Raw genomic sequence first — 26,037 nt, forward strand, 5'->3', positions numbered from 1 at the left:
GGCTGTTCCTTGTCCATTAGGAACTTTAATCAGTCAAATCCATACACACATACATAGAAAACAGAAAAATCATTAACGACTTCGTTAATGCTGTTTTGGGTAAAATTATCCCAATAATGAGATTTGAGAAATAAGAATAACTGGAGGGATTGTTGATGGGTGAAAAGGTAGGAAACCCAGCCTGCTCAGAATTAAGAATTCTGAAGCAGCAAACAGCATTTTGCATTTCTGATAATAGGGTATGAGTGGTGAATTTTTATAGGACTGGGGGAGAGTAACTAGCTAGCTGCCTATTGTCAGTCTTTACATGCCTTTGGCTGTATTTTCCTTCTAAAGACTAAATTCCTTTACTAAGCATTCATTTCATTTACCCCGGGGGCTTGAAATAGTAGGGTGTTTCTGAAGGTAGATTTAACTTGTCCCCTCACTCCCACCCCCACCCCATGACTTAAAAGAAAAGCAAACTGTAATAAAAACAATTGGTTACAGGCAGAAACAGTTAATGCGGTCCACCTGTCTCTCCACCGCCCGTTTGAAACTACAGAAATTTGACAATGGCGCCATCTAGTGAAATATTGGGTTAGCTACAAAATCGTTTCTTTTGCTTTCAAATTTATTCCCAGCAGCTTCTAAGGATCTCTGTATCAGCTTTGGACACCCCCGTTGCTTATTTCACTTTTGGTTGTTATTCCCACTAACAATATATCATTGATGTAAAAAATTATATGAAATATGTAGCGTGAAAATAGTATACAGAGGCGCCTGGCTGGCTCAGTTGGAGGAGCATGAGGCTCTTGGTCTCTGGGTAGTGATTTTGAGCGCTGCTCCCCTCCATGAGGTATAGAGATCGCTTAAATAAAATTTTTTAAAAATAGCCTAGAAAAACGTATTTAAAATAAAACTCCCAGGGGCACCTGGATGGCTCAGTCAGTTAAGTGTCTGCCGTTGGCTCAGGTCATGATCCCAGGGTCTTGGGATTGAGCCCCACATAGGCTCAGCAGGGAGCCTGCTTCTCCCTCTCCCTCTGCCTGCCACTCCTGCTTGTGCTTTTTGTCAAATGAATGAATAAAATCTTAAAAAAATAAAATAAGGGGCACCTGGGTGGCTTAGTGGGTTAAAGCCTCTGCCTTCGGCTCAGGTCATGACCTCAGGGTCCTAGGATCCAGCCCCACATCAGGCTCTCTGCTCAACAGAGAGCCTGCTTCCCCCCACCCCCCACCTGCCTCTCTGCCTACTTGTGATCTCTGTCTGTCAAATAAATAAATAAAATCTTAAAAAAATAAGTAAAATAAAATAAAATAAAACTCCCAGATATAGCATTCTATGCATATACAAATAAATCAAATAAATACATAAACATAACTTTATAGAGAAATGTATGCTCGTATATACTATCGTAAATAAATAGGATAATTTGTTATAAATTTTTGCAACGTGTTTTTTTGCACCTTTTGCCCATCATGAATATATTTCCATTTATATAGAACCACCTTATTTAACTTTTTTAAATTAATTAATTAATTAATTAATTAGAGAGCGCACGGGGAGGGGTAGAGGAAGAGGGAGAGAGAATCTCTGAAGCGGACTCCATGCAGAGCATGGAGCCTGAGTCGAGCTCAGTCTCTTGACCCCGAGATCATAACTTGAGCTGAAATCAAGAATTGGACACTCAGCCAACTGAACCACCCAGGCGCCCCTCGCACTACCTCATTTTTATTTTTTTAAAAGATTTTATTTATTTATTTATTTGAGAGACCACAGAAGGAGAGGGAGAGGAAGAAGCAGACCCCTCACTGAGTGGAGAGCCCAATGTGGGGCTCGATTCCAGAACCCTGAGATTATGACAGACGCTTAACTGACTGAGCCACCCAGACGCCCCAAACTACCTCATTTTTTTTAAAAAAAAGTCTCCAAAAAATCTCATCATGTATGGGAATTCTTCTCAGGGTAGTAAAATTGTTCTAAAGTTATATTGTGGTGATGGCTGTAGAGCTTAGTGGTTATACTAAAAACCACCTAACTAGCATACTTTTAATTTTATGATATGTATATTTCAATAAAACTATTTAATAAAAGAACCAGGTGTCAAAAGAAAACCATTATAAGAAGTGCCTGAATTTAAATAACTAGTTTCCAATCGATGAGCACATAGGTATTTGCGGTTTTTTGTGATGGCCAGCAAAAGAGCAGGGATGTCCTGTGCCTCTCTCTGCACCCTTGTAGATCCAGAGGGAAAATTCCAGGTCTAAAAGACACAGCTCTGGATGCAGGGACGTTAGCTGGTGTGGTAGAAGCCACTTCAAATTTCTTCCAAGAATTATAAAGCTTTTAACACATGCTAAAGTAAATTTTTGGTTGAAGGTGGACCTGTGTTCCCGTGATTGCATGTAGTGGAGGAGGGAGTTGTGGTTTCATCTCACGACAAGCTCCCATCGCTAGGTAGGGCTAGGCATCCTGGTTATCCCAGATCTGCTGTACATCAGCTGAATCCCTCTCTTTCCTTTGTTCCTTCCCTTGTCCAGCCCTACTTCTCAGGCCCTTTCCCTTCTCCTTCTGTCACTCCCCCATAGGTCATATACTCATGAAACTCACATGAGGCTCTGTGGCTTAGGAACCGGTCCTCGGGCAGGTGGGGGGGGGGTGTGTCTAACTCTTCAGTCATTTATGGGTGATGTCATTAAGGATGTGAATCATGCTGAAACCTTCATGTGTGTGCCCAAGGAATTCTGTTTTTACCACCTTTCATCAAATAAACCTCAGAGACAGTTAAGTAAGTATCTCAAAACTTGGGAATGAAGGTGGTGAAAACTGGAAGGTTCTTGGACCTGTGCAGGCTGGTAGTGCCTACAACACAAACAGTTTGGGAACTATAGAATCTTGCATATTACGGTTAACGGAGATGGTGAAGTCTTTGGAAAATGAGACCTTTTTGGGAGCTCTATCCTCAGTGATATTCTAACTGAGACACTACTTTTAGATTTACAAGATTAATTTGGTGAAAGACAAGTAGAAGATACTAGAGAAATGTAGAAAACATGGCACACCACCTGTGGGTGTGTACAAAACAAAATAAAGTATCAATTCCCAGAAGAAAATTGTGGTATTTAAAAAAAAAATTATTATGTGAAAATACATTTGCTGTCTGGGGGCAGAAGTGAAAATAAGTGAATTCTACAGTGACTCAAATGCGTTGAATCCTGTTACTTTACCAAATGGTATTTGTAAAGTTCTATGGAAGGATAAATATTATACTAACAGATTAAATGACTTTTGTGATTTAGAAATATAAGATGATAGAAATACCAGATTTAGAAAAACTACAAGCATCGTTATAAGGGCTGAAATGTTTTAAAATTTTGTAATTATTATTGCTTATTGAGGGTTGAAGATTTAACACCATGAACAATGTTCTTTTTAAAAATTTTTATTTAGGGGCGCCTGGTTGGCTCAGTGGGTTAAAATCTCTGCCTTTGGCTCAGGTCATGATCCCAGGGTCCTGGGATAGAGTCCTGAATCGGGCTCTGCTCAGCGGGGAGCCTGCTTCTGCTTCTCTCTCTGCCTGCTTCTCTGCCTACTTGTGATCTCCGTCAAATAAATTAAAAAAAAAAAAAAAACTTTAAAAAATTTTTTTAAAATTTAAACTCAGTTGGTAAAAATATAACATATTATTAGTTTCAGAGGTAGAGGTCAGTGATTCATCAGTCTTATATAACACCCAGTGCCCATTACATCAAGTGCCCTCCCCAATGTCCATCACCCAGTTACCCCATCCCTACCATCCCCCTCCCCTCCAGCAACCCTCAGTTTGTTTCCTATGAGTAAGAGTCTCGTACGGTTTGTCTCCTTCTCTGATTTTGTCTTGTTTTATTTTTTCCTCTTTCCCCTATGATCCTCTCTTTTGTTTCTTAAATTCCACATATGAGTGAGATCATATGACAATTGTCTTTCTCTGATTGACTTAGTTCGCTCAGCATAATACCCTCTAGCTCCATCCATGTCGTTGCAAATGTCAGGATTTCATTTTTTGATGGCTGAGCAATATTCCATTGTGTATATTACACCACATCTTCTTTATCCATTCTGTGGATGGACATCTTTCCATAGTTTAGCTATTGTGGACATTGCTGCTATAAACATTGGGGTGCACATGCCCCTTCAGATCACTACATTTGTATCTTTGGGGTAAATACCTAGCAGTGCATTTGCTGGGTCATAGGGTAGCTCTATTTTCAACTTTTAGAGGAATCTCCATAGTGCTTTCCAGAGTGGCTGCACCAGCTTGCATTCCCACCAACAGTGTAGGAGGGTTCCCCTTTCTCAGCATCCTCACCAGCATCTGTCATTTCCTGACTTATTAATTTTAGCCATTCTGACTGGTGTGAGGTGGTATCTCATTGTGGTTTTGATTTGTATTTCCCTGATGCTGAGTGATGTTGAGCACTTTTTTCATGTGTCTGTTGGCCATTTGGATATTTTCTTTGGAGAAATATCTACCATGCACAATATTCTGATGTGAAGATAAATTCTATTTATCTGAGACTACACATTGTCCAAAGGCCATCTATTTCAAGGAATTCATTGGAAAAGATCAAGGTGGTTCTCCATATCAAGTCATCCCAGCGAGCTCTGTATCAAAAGACCACACCAACCATTTCTAAACATCAAAAAAATTTTTGGAAATTATGAGAATGATTTGTTTAACAACTTGCATACAAACGTACATCACTAGTTAAGTAGCTTAGTTTATTTAGAGATAAAAGAGGGGGTGGTGAAGGGATATATTTTTAAATTTTTGATCTGTGCATTGAGCTATGTATTTCCATTGCTCTGCTGGTTGTTAGTTTTGTTTTGTTTTATTTTTCCCCTGTGTGTTTTGTTTTATTTGGTGGTTAAATATTTTTAATACCTCTGCATACCTCATAGAGATTTTATAAGGATTAAATGAAATTATCAGTGTAAAGCTCTTAGACAACAGAAAGGAATATACTAACTTTACTTTAGTAAATGTGACAGGTCCATGGATAAACTTTTCCTTTTTCCATTTGAGACTTCACTCTTGATTTATTCTGTAACCCTAGACAAATTACTTTCCTTTCCTGGGGCCCCACTAATGCACTCCTAGCAACCAGTGTTTGCTAACGGCTGTAAGTAGCACTTCCTCTGGTTTCCTCAGCTGTCTTTGTGTCCAAGCTGTGGTCTGTAAGTTTCCCAACCCAGCTGAGTTTCACATGGAGAAAATGCCCCCGACACATCAGCTTCTCTGAAAGTATCACCCCCTTCCCGGTTCCTCCTGGTCATGAAAGTTCCCAGGAATTAGCCCCACCACCCACACCCCCAACCCCAGGCCAGGCAAGGATGCATGAGATATTGGTGGGAAAGTGTCAAAACAGCAATGTCTGTAAAAACTTCTGCAAAAACCCTTGGGCAAAAATTCTGACATGAAGGATCATCCCACCAGAGATTAAACTTGTGAGGTTCTTTCCCTCCCTCTCTTTAGTGAGAGAAATGACCACCAGTATCCCTAAATGGAAAATCACTGTCAGGCACTGAGGGTCATGTTTTTTTGAAGAGTAGGTGCTGAAGGAGTAACTTTTACTGTCAGAAGGGAATAAAGGCCTTCTAGGCACTGAGAGGTAACTCATGTTGGCTTGCAGATGGTGGTGGCCAGGAGGCAGACCCTGGCTTTGCTCAGTTCCCCAGTGATGGCCAGGTGTGGGACCTAGAATGACTGACCGCCACAGGATGGGACCTGGGGAGCCCAAGCAAGGAGCACCTAGAGTGACTGAACACAGGAGTTTGGGCAGTGTCCCAGAAGAATGTGTACCTGGGCAGGGAACTGGCTTCCCCAAAGAGAGGGCACTTGTCCACAGGAAAGTACCAGACCTATAGGGCAGGCCCGATAGTGGTAACAGAAATCACTACCAAAGGCGCCCGGCCAGGTCACAGCTCCATCCAGTTGGGAAGCCCCTCAACACTTCCCACTCCCCAACTCAGACTGGTGACACTGGAATATGGGGTTTTACTCCCAAGTCCAGTTCACAGAGCCAGGAGAATTCTAGATCAAATCAAAGTGAGTCACAAGCCCCTCTGGGTTGTAAGGTAGAGACTGTGAGACTGCTGACCCTTCTTCTAATTCAGAGGCCCAGGTTTTATCCCTAGAAAGTCTGGAGCAGGGCCTGGGGAATTAGCATGTAGCACAATGAGGCATTACTGATGCTTCTTTTATGTGTATCTACCCCAGACAGAATATTTGCTTCCCAAGACTAAACCCAACTTCCATCAAATCCTTTTGCTGTAGGCTGAATCCAGAGAGAGAGAGAGAGAGATCAGGTGGGTTTTTGCAAAGACAAAATCATAATCATATTTTCCCTTTTCCATCCCATTGTCCAGCTTCCCAGGCAGCCAGAGTTAGGGTGACCCGACACATCACTCTCTTTGTACAAGAACTCATCGGGGAAACACGCAGTCACACCCATCAGTCCTATTCTCTCGAGCTCGTCCCAGCAACTCCAATTTCTCTATCTTGGTCAAAAAAAGGAGGAAGTCCCCGAATGACTCAGAGTTCCCATATGGGCAACACGCCTTCTTTGCCCTCCTTTCTGGTTTCTTCTGAGAGAATGTGGAGACATCTGAACAAACTGTTCTTTTGGGGCATTTTTTCTTTGACATGTAAGGCTCATTCGCCATTCTGAAGCTTGCCTCTCCAAGCCAAAACGTGACGTGGAAAAAGGGTTTTCTCACGTTCCTTTTCTCTCTTTCAGTACGAAAAGCTTCCCTGGATTGTGACACCAGAAGAACAAACAGTAAGTTTCATTTACTTCCTTCTCTCTTTTTTACCAAAGCCTTTTTCACCGACACGCTGTGGATGGTCAGCTTTCAGCGCAACCGTTCAGGATCGAGTCTTTCTATGCCTTTAGATGAGCGACCAAAGAGTCAAGTCTTTGGTTTACAGTTTATAAAGTCTACAGTTTTTAAAATGAAGCCATGTGAGGCCAGGACTTGAAGCCTCTTTTCTGAGACTTAGAGATAAAATATTGAGGTTCTTTGTACAATGAAAATTTGTTTAAAGATTTATTTATCTTAGAGAGAAAGTATATATGAACAGGGAGCGGGGCAGGAAGAGAGGGAGAGACACCCTGCCCCGCTGAGTGCAGAGCCAGCCGCCAGGCTCCATTCCAGGACCCCAAGATCCTGACCTGAGCTTAACCGCCTGAGCCATTCAGGTGTTCCTGTTGCCTTTTATTTATTTATTTTTTTAATGTAGAAAATCATTTACATAATGATTATAAAACAATTTAAGCAACAAAATAAAAATATATATTGGGAGGCAGTTTATTATCATAGAGCTAGACCTGCTAGGGTCATGGTCCTAACCCTGGTTCTTCTGTTTACCAGCAGGCAGCTTGGGTACACGAAGAAACCCCACTTAGTCTCTTGACACTTAATGTCTTTCCTCTGTGATGTGGGGATAATAAAAGCACCTACAGGGGTGGGGGACTTATGAGGACTCAGTGAGACAAGCCATGTCCCTCAGCAGAGCGCCTGGCGTATCCTGTGGTGAACCGTCAATAAATGCTAGGCCAGGTTATTTGGGGAGGGAAAAATGCCTTTTCTATGAAGTCCGAAGTACAATTTTTAAAAAAGATTTTATTTATTTATTTGACAGACAGAGATCACAAGGAGGCAGAGAGGCAGGCAGAAAGAGAGGTGGGGGGGGCGGGTGGCGGAGGAGCAGGCCCCCTGCTGAGCGGAGCTAGATCCGAGGACCCTGGGATCATGACCTGAGCTGAAGGCAGAGGCTTTAACTCACTGAGCCACCCAGGCGCCCCGAAGTCCAATTTATCCAGTTAACCGACCCAGCCTAAGCCCATAAACAGACATAAGATCATCTAAACTTTTTCACAGAGGAAAAGCACGTCAGTTTTTGTTTGACCCAAATACCAGGATATAATGAACGATCTCTACCACTGTTACTACATGGAATTGGAAAGTGCTGTTATGCCCTCCAGTTCTCTTCCACTTCCATGAGCTATCATCAGCCGTTCTCTAGTTGGTTCTAGAGTAAACAAACTCTTCCATAACTTGTCCTTTTTTTTTTTTTTTTTTAAGATAACAGTAATCACAGACATCCTTGTAAGCAGTAGATGCAGACTCTGTTCCCTTTTTATAACAACTGCATGGTGTTTCCTAATACAGCTCAGCCGTGGTTCACGTAACCATCCCCTTTACTGACTGTTCCATTTTTTTCTTTGTAATGTAAACAACGCTACTATAAACGTCCTTGCAGGAAACACTTGCGGATGCATGAAAGGTTGAGAGCATCTCTGGAGGATAAAATCCTAGACGGCACCTGGGTGTCTCAGTCGGTTAAGTGCCTGCCTTCAGCTCAGGTCCTGATCCCAGGGTCCTGGGATGGAGCCCTGAATCGGGCTCCCTGCTTGGCAAGAAGTCTACTTCTCTGTCTCCCACTCCCCCTGCTTGTGTTCCCTCTCTCGCTGTAGCTCTTTTTGTCAAATAAATAAAATCTTTAAAAATAAACAAATAAATAGAAGACAGAAGAAACATATCAACTAACTACAGTGGGACATTTTGTATCCAAAAACAACAGCAACAGACAACTAGGGAAATTTGAACACTAATTAGATGTTTGATGACATTTTATTTTATTTTTAAAGATTTTATTTATTTATATGAGAGAGAGAGAGAGAGAGCAGTGCAGGGGGAGCAGCAGAGGGAGAGGGAGAAGCAGACTCCCTGCAGATCAGGGAGCTCAATGTGGAGCTTGATCCCAAGACCCCAGGATCATGACCTGAACTGAAGGCAGATGCTTCACTGACTGAGCCACCCAGGTGCCCCATTTTATGACATTTTAAAAACATTAATTTTCAGGTGTGATAATGGTACTGTTATGTTAACCAAAAAAGCCTCATCTTTTAAAGATACAAGCCATCAATCACTATCTCTAAGTCAGCATAGCCAGGGTTAAGAGTGCACTTCACTAAATTGTACATCTGAAACTAACATTACACTGTATGTCAATTAACTTGAAATTAATTTGAAATAGGGAAAAAAAAAATCAGAGTCTCCCTTCAAGCTCTCAGGGGCAGAAGAGGTGGCAAGCATCAGAAAGCTTGTCAAGGCCCCCCGTGCATCACTGGAAGGAGCTTTTGTAGGTGGGAATGCTTCCTTGCACACAGGTTGGCCTAGCTATGCAGCAAGTAAATTTTCCAGGAACCAGTGTCTCTACAACCTTGACCCATAAGCAGTGGCCAGATTACCGTTCAGTTATTAAGGGACATTCACAAAGGCTTTTTCTTGTGTTACTCTGTTTTCCAGAATTCCATTCTCCAAGTTTGGACTCGGAAACGAAAGTGGTCACGAGGGGTCAAAATGTATCCCTCACCTGTTCCAACCAGAACGAGTCACTACAGATCACCTATTTTTTGTTTCGGCGTGAAAAACACCTGAGAACCCATACTGGAAAAGGTGAACCCATGATTTTTAACCTGAGCATCTCAGAAGCCCATGAGCTGGGCCCTTACAAATGCAAAGCCCAAGTTTCTAACTGTTCAATGGTCAAATACAGCCGTGAGTTCAACTTCACATTTGTGGGTAAGTACAGCACTTGTTCCTGGGGGTCCCTGTGATTTGTGGGACTCTTTCCTCTTCTACAGTGGGTTCTCTGCTCCCCTGCAAATACTCACTCAGGAGCCTGAAGAGTATGTCACTGAGATCTGTATTCTCTCTCTCTCTTTTTTTTAATTTTTAAAGATTTTATTTATTTATTTGACAGAGATCACAAGTAGGCAGAGAGGCAGGCAGAGAGAGAGGTGGGTGGGCAGGGGTTGGGGAGAGCAGGCCCGCTGCTGAGCAGAGAGCCCGATTCAGGGCTCCATCCCAGGACCCTGGGATCATGACCTGAGCCGAAGGCAGAGGCTTTAACCCACTGAGCCACCCAGGTGCCCTGAGTTCTTTATTCTTAATAAGTCCATTTTACTTTCTCCTCTAAAGACTTTTCAAAAAATGATTAATAGAAGATTTATTTAAATAATAATACATAGGGTCATCATTGCCAGACTTAATATGAAATATTAAATGTCCATTCCAATTTTCCTTCCTGGATAAGTTTTTTTTTTCCCCCCTCTCTCTGTCAGTTTTAAAAACATAATACCAGAAGAAGAGGGGCCTGATTTCAAACAGAGCTCCAACCATTGAGGTCCTGGGAGGGGGTTTGAAATTGAGATAGATATTTGCTGATCATGCATAGGTCTAACAAATCAAGGCAGGATGTTCGTGGAGCCCCCCGTGGCTGGGGTTGTTGACTGAACCAAGTACTCCTGTTTAAGGAGAAAGGATCATGACCAACAGCTCAGCTTGTGCCTTCCCGGCTTCCAGAGATAAGTCGTATTCAGCTGGGTGCAGGGTAGCAGGTAGAGGGGCCAAACACAGTGGCTGGCACTTGAGGAACAACATCTCTGCAGCCCCGCATTCCTCTTCCAAAGACTTCTCTCCCTGTTTCCGGTAAGAGTAGCCTGATTGCCTTAGACAAAAAGTTTTGCACGAACCATTTGGGAAATTGTTGAGATCTTTTCTAGATCCTTTATTCTAGGATTCCCATCATGTAGGCAAAAGTTACTTTTTCCTTTGGAGATTCAAGGAGTCTTAGAATCAGTAGTGGACACTGCGGCAAGGGTCTTCAAAGTGCCAGAACTTTCCCACCTTCTCCTTCTGCAGGGACCACCTACCGGGTGCCCCGTCAACCAGCACTCATCTTGCCTAACCACATCTTACTACAGCTATATTTTTCTCTCCCATCTTCCCACCCTAAACCTCTCACAACCTAGCATTAATGGTCTCGTTTTTAAAGGCGACCTTGATAGTGGATTCCTAGGAGAAGAAGAGAGAGTTTCCAGCTAATATGTGTGCACTGTACCTAGAGGCTTTTATTTTTTTTTATTTTTTTTAAAGATTTTATTTATTTATTTGACAGAGAGAAATCACAAGTAGATGGAGAGGCAGGCAGAGAGAGAGAGAGAGGGAAGCAGGCTCCCTGCTGAGCAGAGAGCCCGATGCGGGACTCGATCCCAGGACCCTGAGATCATGACCTGAGCCGAAGACAGCGGCTCAACCCACTGAGCCACCCAGGCGCCCCTACCTGGAGGCTTTTAAACACAGAAACTCTGACTTACTGATCAAATCTTTGACTGATCCCTAGGTCTGTGTTCTCTAGCATAGTAGCCACTACCCACATGGGGTGATTTACATTTAAATCCAAATTAATTAAAATTAAATGAAATAAAAACTTCAGTTCCTTAGTCTTAGTAGTCACATTTCAAGTATTCAATAGCCACAGCCGGCCAGTAGCTGCTGTTTTAGACAATGTAGACATAGAATATTTCCATCATTACAGAAAGTTCTATTGGGCACCACTGCTCTAGCTCAATGGCTCTTAGCTTTTTAGGTTATAACCATCTTAACAATCATTGATAGGAGAACCTAGGTGGCACAGTCAGTTAAGCGCCTGCGTTTGGCTCAGGTCATAATCCCAGGGTCCCGGGATCGAGCCCCATGTCAGACTCCCTGCTCCACGGGGAACCTGCTTCTCCCTCTGCCCCCTGCTTGTGCTCGCTCTCTCGATCTCTCAAATAAATAAATAAAATCTTTAAAAAAGATCAGTGATAGTCGGGGTGCCTGCATGGGGCTCGGTCAGTTAAGTGTCCGACTATCCCCCAGCTGATAATATTCTCTGATGGTCAGTGTAGGCTGCCTCAGGCTGGACGGGGCAGCATGGTATTACAGAAAGAGCAATGCGGTGAGCACTGGGGGACCTGTGTACCATGGGCTCCCTATGCAACCTGAGACCTTCCCTTTGGCCACAACTTTGATATATCTCCAGTCCTCAATCCTTCAAATATGAGTTGAGAAGATAAGCAGTACATTCCTAACATTGGCTTTAACTCTGGGTGAGAGTCGCTGTCTACTGTGGGCGGAATGGGGTGAAGAGAGAAGGCACTCATTGGCAGGGAAAGCATCTGAATGCCCTTCAAATCACTGAGGTTCAGTGTGAGAAAGGATGGCAAGACCCATCACTGGTGTAGGTTTCCTCTGTTTGAATAAGAGGGGCCTGCACTCCTGCAAGGAATAGGCCCCGTTGTAGATGACTGATGAACTCAATGGCTGAAGCCATTAATTAATGATGAAAAAACCCCAAGTCTTCATTTGCTGAGCTTCTGTCCCACAGAGGTGTATAAAATCTCCCCACATCCTGCCTTCCAAGTAGATGCACACGTTTCCTGCAACTTGTTACAGCAGCTACCCTGTCCTGTAGAACGATTTTGACAGATTATGAAACTATTTCCTCTTCACTTAGAACAGATTAGTAGGTATCTATCGAGTGCTTAGCCTGTACAAGTAATTATGTTGGGCGTTGCTGGATTTTCAGTGATGCCTAAGACATGTTCTTGTCCCCAGCCCAGCAGGGATTCAAATTCATTGATCGCTGGTTCACTCATCAAATATTAATGACATCCCAAATGGGCCAAGTCCTGGCTCTACATTTGTTTCTGCTCTGGCAGAGCTTACAGTCTAGTCGGGGAGGCACAAAACCCAAGTACCCAGACAAATTGATAATCACAAACTTTGTTGATTGTTATGAAGGAAAAATAAACTGACGCTGTGAAGGACAGAAGAAGCAGGGGATGGTGGGGCATTCTGCTTAGGGTAGTTAGGGAAAGCTTTTCAAAGGGGATGACATTTAAGTAGAGCCCTGAAGAATGAGAAGGAATTAGCTACGTGAGGAGACAGGGAAAGAGGGTCAATAGTCAAGGGTCAATAGCCTGTGCGAGGGCTCCAACTTGGGAAGTTGGAGTTGGGCTCCAACTTCCCAACTTGGCTGGTTGGGAAGGACCTAACAGGAGGCTGGTATGGCTGAAGGTCAGATTAGGGGACTGTGTTCCCAAATGAGACTGGAGAGGGAAGGGGCCAAGTCAGGCTGGGCCTATGACCCAATCATCCTCTTCAAAGTTATTCCATTCTAGATGAGGTGGGGCAAGAGTAAAAGTTGGGGATGGTTGGGAGGTTTTTGCAGTCATCTAAGAGACAATGGTGAGGATGGACAGAGGTTGGTGGATTCAAGATATATTTTGGGGGAAGAAAGAGCAGGACTTGTTAGATGATCAGATTTGGATTCAAAGTTCATGAAGGTGAGAAAGGAATCAAGAATGATTTCCAGATATCTAATGCGATCAGTTGATGAGGAATGGTGCATTTATTGAGATGGGGAAAATTGGAGGAACGGGGAGCTGGGGAAAATGGAAACTTGTTTAACGGATATAAAGTCTTGGGTATGCCAGATGTGTAAGTTCTCCAGATGTTGCTTTACAACATTGTGCATACAGTTAATAATACTGTATTGAGCACTTAAAATTTTAAGAAAACAGATCTCATGTTAACTCTTCTTCCCCTGATAAAATAAGTGAATGGTTGGGTGGATGGCTGGATGGATGAATGAAAATATAAATAAAAACATTTCTTGGGACGCCTGGGTGGCTCAGTTGGTTAAGCGACTGCCTTCAGCTCAGGTCATGATCCTGGGATCCTGGGATCAAGTCCCACATCGGGCTCCTTGCTCGGCGGGGAGCCTGCTTCTCCCTCTGCCTCTGCCTGCCTCTCTGTCTGCCTGTGCTCGCTCGCTTTCTCTCTCTCCCTCTGTCTCTGGCAAATAAATAAATAAAATCTTTAAAAAAAAAAAAAAAAGCCATTTGGCTAATTTAAAAAAAAAACATTTCTTGAACAATGGCGTTTTAGTATATGTTTATCTACCTATTGATTATTCAATTATTAGTAGAGTAGCTAGTGTTCAGTTTCAAACAGGTTCTATTTGAGGGGACCATGAGACATCCCGATGGATCATATAATGAGGATGGGAGGCAGAAGAGGAAGCGCATCAGTTTGGAGGATTTAGGAAAGGTCTTACGGGAAAGGTGGCAGCTGAATGAGTCTTAAAAGGGATCTTTGACATTTATAAAAATATAGCTGGTTTAGTGACAAGTAGGTACTCCCTTACTCTGATCACTGTGATGCTGTGATGCCCTTTACCAGTCTTTATACAGACTCTCAGGGAAGTGTACATTTTCCCAGTCACTTGAGATACCAATCCTTGGTCTTGTTTGGATCATCCCATCTGAGAGAGGAATCTGTGCTCTCTGCCTCCTCGTGAATGTTTCACCTGCCCCTTCCCGAAAATTACAGGGTAGAGTTCCATTGGAAGAATGTCCTGTTGGTGCTATTCTGTCGCTCTCGACCCGCAAGAACGACCCGCAAACGTGATGAGGAGCAAACTTCTTTATTAGGGTTTCTATTAGCGTCTCTACTACTACTACTACTACTTCTACTTCTACTTCTATTATTACTTCTACTTCTACTACTACTATTACTTTTACTTCTACTCCTCTCTCAAGCAAGTTCTGGCAATATATACATGTAGGCGGTCCAGCCCAGTTATCTAGTCACTGCCCTGTGCACTCGGTCTCCTCGTGAACCCTTATGTAACCACAGAGGGCTCTATTGTTCTCAAGCAGTAATCATGCATTTCTCTCTTGGCTCCTGGTGCTGTTCATGCATCAGCCACGAGCGCACCCATACCCTACCTAGCCAATCATTCTCACTTCCTTAATCTCAGGCATTTTCGTCTACGTGACTCCTTGCATCTGCTGGATGGCTCTCCACAGCTCCCCCTTTTTTATTTGTTTATATGGCAGGGATCGTGCCTGTCTTAGGTTGCCAATCCTCAGCACACATGCTTACCCGTCATCGGGTACTCCCCCTGGTCGAAGAGCCCCTGTCTTAGGTTGCTATGGTGTGGGATCAGTCTTACCCGTCTTTGACTACCGATCCAGCATACTAAGCCATATTTGGGGGGAGGTACCAGCCTCCAGAGCCATCATGGCTTAGACCAAAGCCCGTTGCTATAGCCGCTGTTGTCGCGCAATTCCACAGATGCATTTTAGAAGGAGTACTTGAGCCAGAATCATCAACATGATCAGGGCTCTTATGCCTGCCCCGTATTTGAGGAATGAGACTGATTGTTATGACATACTAACCCAATCGCTGACGGAGCCAAGAGATACTTGAGTGGCATTCAAGGTGGTACTTTGAGCCTATTGCGAGTGATTAGCTGGTGGTTACGTACGATAGCTTTTACCTTATAAACTTCTGCGAATATAATTTTAAGTACACAAGGCAAGAGGCACATGAAAAGAATGATTACCACTAGTACTCCTACAATTGTTCCTACAACATACCATGCATGCGTCAGAGAAGGGAAGTGAGAGAATAAAGAGCTCACAAAGCTTTAAGCGTCAGTAACAAACATGAGTTAGGGTGAGAAGATTGCACTCTATGCTGAGCCATTTGAAGAAGGGCTTGAAGCTGGGCAGTCTCTTGTCTCGGCCACAGTTGAATTGACTCCGCCTTCACGGGGACAGGTTGCAGGACGGTCGTCGTTGCTATCATCATCATTAGCAGCATCCTCCACAGGTTCCACGGCCACCAGCCTGGTGAGGCGTTCCGGCATCCAGAGTGGAGCAGGCGCATCCTGTGGGAAAACACAAAGGGAACCTCGGTGCCATCTAAGCACCGGGTCGGGTTTGGATAATTGGCCTTGCAAGTCTCCTGCCCCTCTCAGAGTCTTCCAAGACCTGAGGGCTGCCGTGGCTATCTGTTGATACACCGCAGGGGGGTATGTACTCTGCACTTGGGCCCCGAGGTATGGCCCCGTGCCTGTCAGCATTTCCAAATTCCATTGCGGGTTACCTGCGGCTGCATTTCTCCGTGCCGTGTCCAGACAATTGTCCTGATTTTGGATTTTCCATTCTAGATATTGTCCTCCACTTAATACCGCCCTGGTCAAGTTGGCCCAATCCTCGGGAGCGAGGTAGAGTGCTCCCAGCGACTCCACAAGGGAGACCGTAAAGGCTGCTTGGGGCCCATAGCTGCTAACTGCCTCCTTCAGTTGCTTCACCAACTTAAAATCTAGTGGCTGGTGGTACCTCTGATGATTCTGATCTTCTAACACTGGAAAAAAACCTTTCCCCGGGCCAAGGACCTCTCTCCAATTCTCCGCGGCGCAGCCCGAACAATAGCACGTCTTGGTGCAGCTGGGCTTATAAGGTGGGCCACTCATGGGGTGGCGCTGTGGGGCTAGAATGCGGAAGCGGCGTAACTTTCGATTGTGCCACAACTGCGGCTTCCGCCCCTGCTCTCAGCTGCGCCATTACTTCTCCCTGCACTCTTAATTCTCCTAATACCTTTTGCAATTCCGCCTCTTTATCCTCAAGTCGTTGCCTCATGGCTTCCAAATCTGTCTGGAGACCGGGAGATTCCTCCTTCTTGTTGTTTGCCTCTATCTTTCCTAGCTCCTGCAACTCGCTTTCTGACATCCCTTCTGAGCTTTCGCTTTCAAGGTCAGAGTCTCGGGAGGAGCCCGAGTCTCGGGAGGAGCCCTTACGGGATTCTTCTTTCACTTGCTCAAAAACTTCCCCTCCCTGTAGTACTGCTTGCTGCAGGGGCTCTCGGGGGGAATGCAAACATACTTTCACCAGGGACCACACGGCGAGAGTCCCCGGGGATGTAGAGGGGCAGCGTTTTAAATCCTCGCTCAGGTGTTTCCATTGTGGCACATTTAGGAGCCCTTCTTCTATAAACCAGGGGGCAATCTCTGCTACTTCTTTTAAAAAGGCCCTGGCTGTTTTTGCCTTTAAGGGGGTACCGTTCATCTTGAGAACGTCTTTTAGGGGATCTTCCATTCTACGTCTACTAAACTCGTTCCCCATCCTGAGGAAACTTTCACTTGTATTGTCCTAATCCTAGGAACTTTCCCTGTCACTCACTAGACAGAAATAGGTGCACTCTTTACCTTATCGTTGCTCTATCTCAATCTCCGTTTTGCGATGCGGACAGTTTCCCGGGTTGTCGGCACCAGTTGTCGCTCTCGCCAGCAAGAACGACCCGCAAACGTGATGAGGAGCAAACTTCTTTATTAGGGTTTCTATTAGCGTCTCTACTACTACTACTACTACTTCTACTTCTACTTCTATTATTACTTCTACTTCTACTACTACTATTACTTTTACTTCTACTCCTCTCTCAAGCAAGTTCTGGCAATATATACATGTAGGCGGTCCAGCCCAGTTATCTAGTCACTGCCCTGTGCACTCGGTCTCCTCGTGAACCCTTATGTAACCACAGAGGGCTCTATTGTTCTCAAGCAGTAATCATGCATTTCTCTCTTGGCTCCTGGTGCTGTTCATGCATCAGCCACGAGCGCACCCATACCCTACCTAGCCAATCATTCTCACTTCCTTAATCTCAGGCATTTTCGTCTACGTGACTCCTTGCATCTGCTGGATGGCTCTCCACACTATTCCCCAGGTTGCTTTCCGAGGCCACCATTATTATTCCCAAAGTCGTTCTTGGAGGCCACTGTTCCGGGTGCTGCTCTGTGAAGGATGTTTCCCCAAGGATTCCTGCTCAGGGGTGGGAGAGTGGAGTAAGGAGACTCTTAACTATTTTCTATGATTGTACTCACACTTTGATCCCTGTATTTCACTGTTTCTGTTTAAACTGATACTGTTTAAAGAAAAAATCTGCTGGGGAGTTGGTCCAAGCCAACTGGATCCACTGTTTAGGAACTGAGGGACCCTGGGCAAGCTTCTTAACCTCTCTGAATCACAGTTTGCTCCTCTGTGGAATGGGCATGAAACTATCTTCCTTGTAGTACTATTGTGTAGTACTATTGTGTAGTACTATTGTGTAGTACTATTGTGAAATGAGGTAATGTGAATAGAAAGCCTGGCACATGAGGGATACTCAACAATTTTCCTTCCTTTCCTGTAATTCTGCTTTATGAATGAATCAGTTCTTTTTTATTTGAGAGTGAGTGAGTGAAGGAGGATGAGCGGGGGAGGGTGTGGGGGGGGCAGAGGGAAAAGGAGAAGTAGTCTCCCCACTGAGCAGGAAGCCCACAAAGGGCTCAATCCCAGGACCCCGGGATCAGGACCTGAGCGGAAGACAGACGCATAACCAACTGAGCCACTCAGGCCCCCTATTAATGAATTATAAAATAAATAATATAGCTGGATTCTCCCACAAAATAGGGTATGAACTGACAGAATCTAGCAGACCCACGTACTTCCTGTTGAAAAATTCCCTTGAATCTATTTATCAGGGTTACTTCCTGTTTGTGGGAGGAAGTAGAAGATAATTGTATAGCTGAATTCTATAAATAAAAATATAGTTAGAAAAGATGATATTTTTAGATTTCTTTGATTAAAAAAAAACCCTTATAAAGATTAGGAATAAAAGCACCTCCGAACTTTACACTTTGAACTAGATCTTTGATAAAATTATACTCATTCTCAATAATGACCAGAGCGTGCTTCTGATGAAAGGCAAGTTTGTGCTCTGATTCCTCAAAGCATAGAGACACCCTCCACCCTCTGGCATTCTTAGCACCTGGCTTGTGCCGCACTGAGTGGAGCTAACCACACACCATCGGTCTTTCTTAATAGGCTGCCAGCTTGTTGATGTCTCAAGACAGGTCTCATTCATCTTTGTGTCCACGGTTGGGAACAGAGTAGGGGTTTGATCTATGTTTGTGGACTGAGTGACTGAATCCAATCTGCTTATCACATTAACACAAACATTCATTTTTCTAGACCCAGTGATCACACCAGTGTTGAACATTCGTGTCATTAACACAGAAACAGACCAACATTTAATACTGCGTTGTATCTCATTCAATGGCTCTTTGCCCATCAGTTATACTTTCTTTGAAAAAGATATTGCCATATCACCACCTATATCCAAGCATGTAAGGGAGCCTGCTGAATTCAACATAACCAAGAACAATGCTGGAGAAAGGGAAGAATATAAGTGCAAAGCTAAAAACGAGTTGCCTGACCACGAAAGATACAGTCAACCAGTCTCCATCAATCCCGCACCAGGTAAGGGCTACCTGAGCTTTTACCACAGGCTTTGGATTTGCTTCCAGAAACTACAGCTTCTCCTCTGCCCACCTACTTCCCACGTTGGCCATCTGCATCCAAATGCCTTTCCTTTAGGAGGTTCCACACAAACCCTGATGGGGTTTCTTTCTGCCAATAAAAGGAAGAAGACAAGCCTAGACGCTAAGTCAGGAAGCGACCTTGTAGGGAGACTTCCTAACTTGACCCTTGTTCCTGCCTTGATCTGCCACTGCCCAGTTCTAAGCAATCACATCAGAATCTGCATCTCAGAGCTGCTGGGTTTTGATTCTCCCTTGCTTTTCCATTGACCTCTAACACCTGCGCCCACCTGCTTGGCTGTTTGCTGCCCTCTGTCAAGGGCTGGTGAGTGTAGACCTCCAGGACCCCCCTGGGGGTGAGAAGGGCTCCTGTCCTGATGCTGTTTTGGAGGGCGCTATTCTAGTGCTTGGGGACTATGCATCTTTCCATTGGCTGAGGAGTTCAGGGGGAAACATGAGAATGTCCCCACCTGGGGCCTATATCCCCACTTTCCTAAACCATATCCTGGGCACCTGGACCCGAATTCCCTACCCAATCAGGTCAGAACCCACCTTCCAGGGCCTACACAAATCTCATTCTCGGCTCATCCTCCCAAGACTGTACCACAGAAAGGAACTGAGCATCCCCGGCCCCGAATGAAGGGGGCTGTTTGTGGGGGCATGGACAACGTTTGTACACGCAGGCTGGAGGGTCTGTGTGCACACAAGACCCCTTAGGGTGCGGGTCTGAGCCTGAGTGGAAAGGTGGGTAGGGCTGGGGCTGGGACTGGGGCTGGCTTTCTCCATGCTGCCATGTTCTGGTGCAGAACTCTAAGGAGTTTGAGAATTCGAGATTCAAACCTGCCTTTCCAGGTCTTTACGAAAGGACACTCGTTGAGGTAAGAGAAGGATAGAATGAAAAAGAGGTTAGCTAAGGCAGTAAAGCATGCTGGGCTGTGAACACCTCACCCAGCCTCATCCTCAGAACAGAGCCCACACCCTGGTGGTCAGTAAGTTCTAACAAATGAGGCAGCCTGTAGGACTCAGGCCCCAGAATCAGGCTTTTAAAAAGCCTACAGTCACAGCCCTTCCATTTACTAGCTGTGTGACCGCAGGAAAGTCATTTAAGCCCTCTGAGCCTTACTTGACTCATTTGTAAAGTGGGAGCGATAACAATGAGGTAAATAAGGCAATGCATGTAAAGGGCTTAACACAGTGTCTGGGGTGTGGTTAATAATGAATGGTAGCTGTTTAGGGGACATAAATCATGCCAGTGTGACTAAGGGCTTTGCCCAATAAATGACCAGGCTCTTCTGAGCCTTATGATCCTAACAATGCTGCCAGGAATCCATCTGTTAAATGCTACGCTGCTTTTCTCTTCCTTGTGTGACCCCGTGTGGAAGATGTACTTGGTCGTGACTTCCAGAACTTCACTAACAACTTAACTCTCAAGAGTGGCAGGTGTCCATAGCAGCCTGGGGACTGGGGTGAACCGTACATTAGTTAGCTTGGGAGACAGTGGTGACTGCCTTTTCCAGAACATTCCAACAGTTCAATGTCATTGGAAAAGAAAGCTGGGTGGTGACCATGAATGCTGTCTTCTTCCAGGTGGAGACAGCTGTCCTTTCTGCCTGCAGGTACTGCTTCCAGGGTTATTGCTGGTGCTAATTGTAATCATCTCAATTCTGGCATTTCGGATACTACCAAAGTACAAAGCAAGTAAGTTCTTTGGCTTTGTTTGCTATGGGAGTTGGGTACAGAAAGCAAAAGAGAAGGTGAAGAAGAGGAAGGGAAAGGGAAATACAAAATGGGATATGAGGGAAACGAAGAGAGAAGGAAAAGATGCAAAAGGCGAAGGTAAATGAAGCCAACTTCCTGCATGGCTTATGAAAGGACACTCATATTGCTGCTCATCTGGCAATACGCTCTTGGCTGGCTTCCACCTTTTGGCTACAGCAAATACTGCTGTCACGAACATGGCTGCACAGATCTTCATAATTTTCTAACAACCTAGGCTCGTTCTCATTTCTCTAGTGAAACCCTTCTTGTTTTGATGGCTTGGAGGTATGTGACCTGTGCGGTCACACAAGGCCCCCGCACTAAGAAGAGCCCTTCACTGGGTTTTGTGCTTTGTTGTCACTGTCTTCCAAATCTGAATACTTTTTTTTTTTTTACTCTCTTTAAAATTATTTTTTAATTTGTAAAATACACATACCAATATAATTCGCCCTCTTGACCCCTGTCAAGTATACAGCTCGATGACATTGGGTGTGGCGTTGCCGTGCAACTGCCATCACCACCCACGCACGGACCTTTTCTTATCTTGCAAAACTGAAACTCCTCCACATTACACCCTCCCCCATCAGTCCCCCCACCCCCTAGCCCCTGCCAACCTCTACTCTTCCTTCTGTCTCTATGAATTTGGCTACTCGGGGGACCTTAATGATGGACTCCTACGGTATCTCCCCTTCTGTGACTGGCTCATCTCCCTCAGCAGAATATCCTTGAGATTCATCCACGTTGGGCATGTGTCAGAAACTCCTCCATTTCTAGAGCTGAAGGGTCTTCTGCTACAGACAGACCCATAGATACATATGCGGATATACACTAAGTTTATCCGCTCATCTGGCAATACGCCCTTGGCTGGCTTCCACCTTTTGGTTACGGCAAATACGGCTGTCATGAACATGGGTGCACAGATCTTCATAATTTTCTAACAAGAGGCCCTAAATTGGGCGCCTGGGTGGCTCAGTGGGTTAGGCCGCTGCCTTCGGCTCAGGTCATGATCTCAGGGTCCTGGGATCGAGTCCCGCATCGGGCTCTCTGCTCAGCAGGGAGCCTGCTTCCTTCTCTCTCTCTCTCTGCCTGCCTCTCAGTATACTTGTAATTTCTCTCTGTCAAATAAATAAATAAAATCTTTAAAAAAAAAAAAAAAAAAAAGAGGCCCTAAATTTTCACTGTGCACCCGGCCCTGCAAACGAGGTGGTGGGTTCTGAGTGCCAGCTCCGTAAAGGCTAAAGCCTTGCCTTATACTTGTCAGTGTGCTGGCTGGCTCTGTCCCTCCAAGGAAGCTCAGTCAATGAAGGCCAACAAGAGCGCCACTGCCCTCAGCCTACCCTCAGGGCTACATCAGGCCTTACTTAGCCACTGCTCTTCGCTCTTCAACTCTTAAGATCACCTCTACTTAAGATTTCAAAATGGCCTTTTCACTTGGCATGCAAGTGTAGAGGAATATCAAGATATGCGTACACAACAGTGTGTCTCAGCACCAGCCTCCTTCACGTGCCTGAGCCTCAGCGTTCTGACCTGTAGAATGGGCAGATACTGTCATAGCTAGGGAGAGAACCAAGGTTTACTCTTGAACTTCCTGTGCTTCCCCTGGGGCCTCCTCTAAAGAGTTATCATTCAGAGAAGTCAGGAACTCAGTTGACACAAGACTGGAAAAGAGATGTCAAAATGTATATATCTTACACATTGAAAAAAAAAAAAAAACAAACCTGTCTTCCCTCCCTACAAAAAGTCTTGCAAAAGTAGAATTAGTATTCTTGATTACTGGCCAGGGCTGAATAGAACTCAGCTGGGTAATTTACTGTCCTTTGCAGATATTACAAAGCTTTTTACAGACTGTTCTTTTCAGTGAAGGAAAGAAAATGTGTCTCTGGCCACCTCAAGTGTAATCTGATAAATAAAGGATGTTCCTCCCAGACCCAGAAAAATAAATCAGAAGGGCTTCTGGTTTGGAGAAGTGGGTGCTATGGATTCCTTGCTGAGTCCATGGTTTTCCTTCAATGGACAACAGGCATCCGAGCAGGGTACTCTTTGTTTCAGAACTTTGGGGGGGGGGGGATTCCGCTCCTTGGCAGAGGAAAGAGAAAAAAGAGGTTGAATCGGTTTAATTTAATGAGTCTACATAAACGATTCCATTTATGTAGGAAAAGCTATGAGAGATAAGACACCTGGAGACTATAGAAATACGGCCACAGAAGTTGGAATATATGCAAATATCTGTGAAAATCAAGCAGGTAAGAGAACTTGGTTGTGTATTTTGATTGGTGTGGTTGGTTGGTGTCAGGTTTTTGTCTATTTATTTATTTTTTAAGGTTGTACAGACACATGGGTAAAAAAGAAGAAAAGGAAGAAAAGGAATCAGAATACAATGTCTTCCTCCCACACCTGATATCCGGTCCCATGTTACAGGGGCAACAACCAGCTTTTTAAAATCCTAGCACAGATCGTCTGTGTGGAGACTAGCATCTGCACAAAGGGTAGCAGGTCACAGATACGCCATTCTACAACTTGATTTTTTTTTTTTTTACTTAACAACATATCTTGGAGATTTTTAATGTCCATTGAAACGATCATGCTGTGTTCCAGAGCCTCTTAGCATGCCCTCTTAAGGCAGGCATCATTCGCTCCTTTACGGTAAACAGACTTAGGGCCTAGATAACAATGAGAACAAACCCAGCCAATATTGACTAAGGGCCGGCCCTGTTCCCAGCATGGCGCCAAGCAATTTATCTGTCCTGTCCTAGGCAAACACCACTAACTCCCAGTTTATGTTGTTCCCATTTTACAGGTAAGGAATCTGTGCCAGGCTTGGAACCAAGGCAGTGTGTCCCCACAGCCCAAGATGGTAAGTGTGCTCTGTGAAGTCCAGAGGCTGCATACCAGATGGAGGGGGACTGGCTAAACCACTGCCCTCAAGTGATCAGAGATTCATATTATGGGCCCAGTAATTCTGTTGCTTGTCGTCTGCCTAGGAACCCAACACTCCCAGGAGATACAATATGCTACCCCTGTGTTCCAGAAGGGGGCACCAGGAGTTCATGGTGAGCCACACTTTGGGATAAAAGGACCCTATCAAAATGAGACCATGGTCCCTGTAAGGCCACCCTACTCTGGGGCTTTAGAAGCCTAAGGATGGGGTAGATGGAGGCAACATGCCCTCCCCAGGGAGCCAAGAACAACCAATACCACAGCTCCTAACAAATCTCACCAGGAGATGGCGGGGGTGGGGGTGGGGAGGAGGATGTGACACTGAGAGTATTGTATTAAAAAAGTCCAGAGAGGAGGAAGCAGAGGTACTTCGAAACCATTTTCGAGAATAAATTATTAGGGCGCCTGGGTGCCCCAGTTAAGCGTCTGCCTTTGGCTCAGGTCATGATCCCAGAGTCTTGGGATCAAGTCCTGCATTGGGCTCCCTGTTCAGCAGGGAGTCTGCTTCTTCCTCCCCCTCAGCCTCTCCCCACTGATCATGCTCTCTCTTGCTTGCTCTAATAAATAAAAATCTTTTTAAAAAATGATCTTTCAAAAAAAGAAAAAAGAATAAATTATTCTTATATAGTCTAGGGAAAAAAAAAAAAGTTAATACGTTGTTTTTTCAGACTACCCAGCTACTAAAATGAGTTTTTTTGGAGGGGGGGTTGGTTTTTAGAGTCTCTATGGATATATATCCTAATTTTACTGAATTATTTTCTCTTTTACATTTCAGAAGCCCGTAATGATTGTAAAACTGGATATATCTATTCTGAACTCATCTTCTGAAATTTAAAGACACAAGCTACATCTCAGAGTAAGTTCCTTTTTATAAAGCTGATTTACATGAATAAAATGCAAATGTGATCAATACGTAAAAATATCTCCCTGGCGACCTAAAGTGAATTACTGTTTTTCATGATTGAACACTATTCCTTTGGCCTATTTGGGTACGTTCAATCTTGTCATCAGACAAGTTTTCTCAGGTGGGATCCTGACTGGTGACAGTTTTTTAAAATGCTTCTGCCATTTTTAGGCATGGACCAAAGGTTCAGAAGAAAAAAAACCATGTCTAAAGTCTAAAACAAAAAGTGGTGACCTTGAAAATGTGTCTGAAGAAAAGAGTCCCTATGGTTACTGTGAGGAGAAAGCAAGATTATTCACCAAGTACCCGTTTATTATCTACTGTTGTTTCAATTTGCTCTCAGATTCTGGAAGCCTGCAAAAATATTTATATTGATTTTCATGGATGTTCTCAGTCCTCAAGATTTAGCCAATGTCAGAGGCGTGCCTTCATGTGCTGCATTTCCCATCAGTGTTCTGTAGAGAGAATACTATTCTGTGGGAGATAGGAAAATGGATTACTTGGACTGTCTTAACAAATCACCACAAATGGGTGGCTTAAGACAACATAGATCTATTTTCTTGTAGTTCTGGAGGCCAGAAATCCAAAATCAAGATGTCAGCAGAGCTGCACTCCCTCTGAAGACTGTAGGGGAGAATCCTTGCTTGTCTCTTTCAGTTTCTTTCCTGGTGTTCTTTGGTTTGTGGCAAGATCTCTCTAGTTTCTGCCTCTGTCTTCATATGGCCTTCTCTTCCTTTGCCTTTCTCATATAAGGACATTGATCATCGGATTTAGGACCCCCCAGGATGACCTCATCTCAAGATCCTGAATTATATCTACAACGACCCTTTTTTTGTTTTTGTTCTTTTTTTTAAGATTTTATTTATTTATTTGAGAGAGAGAGAGCAGGAAGAAGCAGAGGAGGAGGGAGAGGGACAAGAAGACTCCATGCTGAGCATGGAGCCTGACACAGGGCTTGATTCCAGCACCCCAAGATTGACCTGAGCGAAAACCATGAGTCAGATGCCCAACCGACTGAGCCACCCAGTATCTCTTCTATCTTTATTTCTTCCTCTTTCTTTCTTTCTTTTTCTTTCTTTCTTTCTTTCTTTCTTTCTTTCTTTCTTTCTTTCTTTCTGATTTATTTATGAGAGAGAGAGAGCATGTGAGCGAGCTGGGGGAGGAGCAGAGGGAGAGAGAGAGAGTCCTCAAGCAGCCTACCCACTGAATACAGACCCTGACATAGGGCTCGATCCCAGGACCTTGAGATCATGACCTGAGCTGAAATCAAGAGTCAGCCATTTAATCAACTGAGCCACCTAGGTGCCCTGTGAAGACCTTTTTTTTTTTTTTTTTTAATAAGGTGATGCTCAGGTTGCAGGAGTTAGGATGTGGA

The 26,037-nt window shown here is 44.3% G+C and overlaps 1 protein-coding gene across 6 annotated transcripts in view; it reads left to right on the forward strand.

Moving 5' to 3' along the window:
* Positions 1-6,538: 6,538 nt before the first annotated feature.
* The window catches only part of MILR1 (mast cell immunoglobulin like receptor 1), a 28,215-nt gene continuing 8,716 nt past the window's right edge, over positions 6,539-26,037 (forward strand). Inside the window, exons 1-11 of one of the 6 annotated variants that reach the window (XR_004280401.1) lie at positions 6,540-6,669; positions 6,762-6,804; positions 9,064-9,218; positions 9,337-9,612; positions 18,717-19,004; positions 20,651-20,761; positions 22,975-23,064; positions 23,619-23,675; positions 23,803-23,871; positions 24,534-24,747; positions 24,834-25,491. Coding sequence is in view for 4 of the 6 variants with exons in the window: in XM_032319934.1 (XP_032175825.1) it covers positions 6,552-6,669; positions 6,762-6,804; positions 9,064-9,218; positions 9,337-9,612; positions 18,717-19,004; positions 20,651-20,761; positions 22,975-23,064; positions 23,619-23,675; positions 23,803-23,871; positions 24,534-24,586 (1,260 nt within the window). In the remaining 2 variants the exon portion in view is untranslated. Of the gene's footprint in view, positions 6,670-6,761; positions 6,805-9,063; positions 9,219-9,336; positions 9,613-18,716; positions 19,005-20,650; positions 20,762-22,974; positions 23,065-23,618; positions 23,676-23,802; positions 23,872-24,533; positions 25,492-26,037 lie in introns of those variants that run through there. The other 5 variants (XM_032319934.1, XM_032319935.1, XM_032319937.1 and 2 more) reach the window with 5 other exon arrangements.

The sequence above is a fragment of the Mustela erminea genome, chromosome 18 (genome assembly GCF_009829155.1).
Source record: "Mustela erminea isolate mMusErm1 chromosome 18, mMusErm1.Pri, whole genome shotgun sequence".
NCBI lineage: Eukaryota > Metazoa > Chordata > Mammalia > Carnivora > Mustelidae > Mustela > Mustela erminea.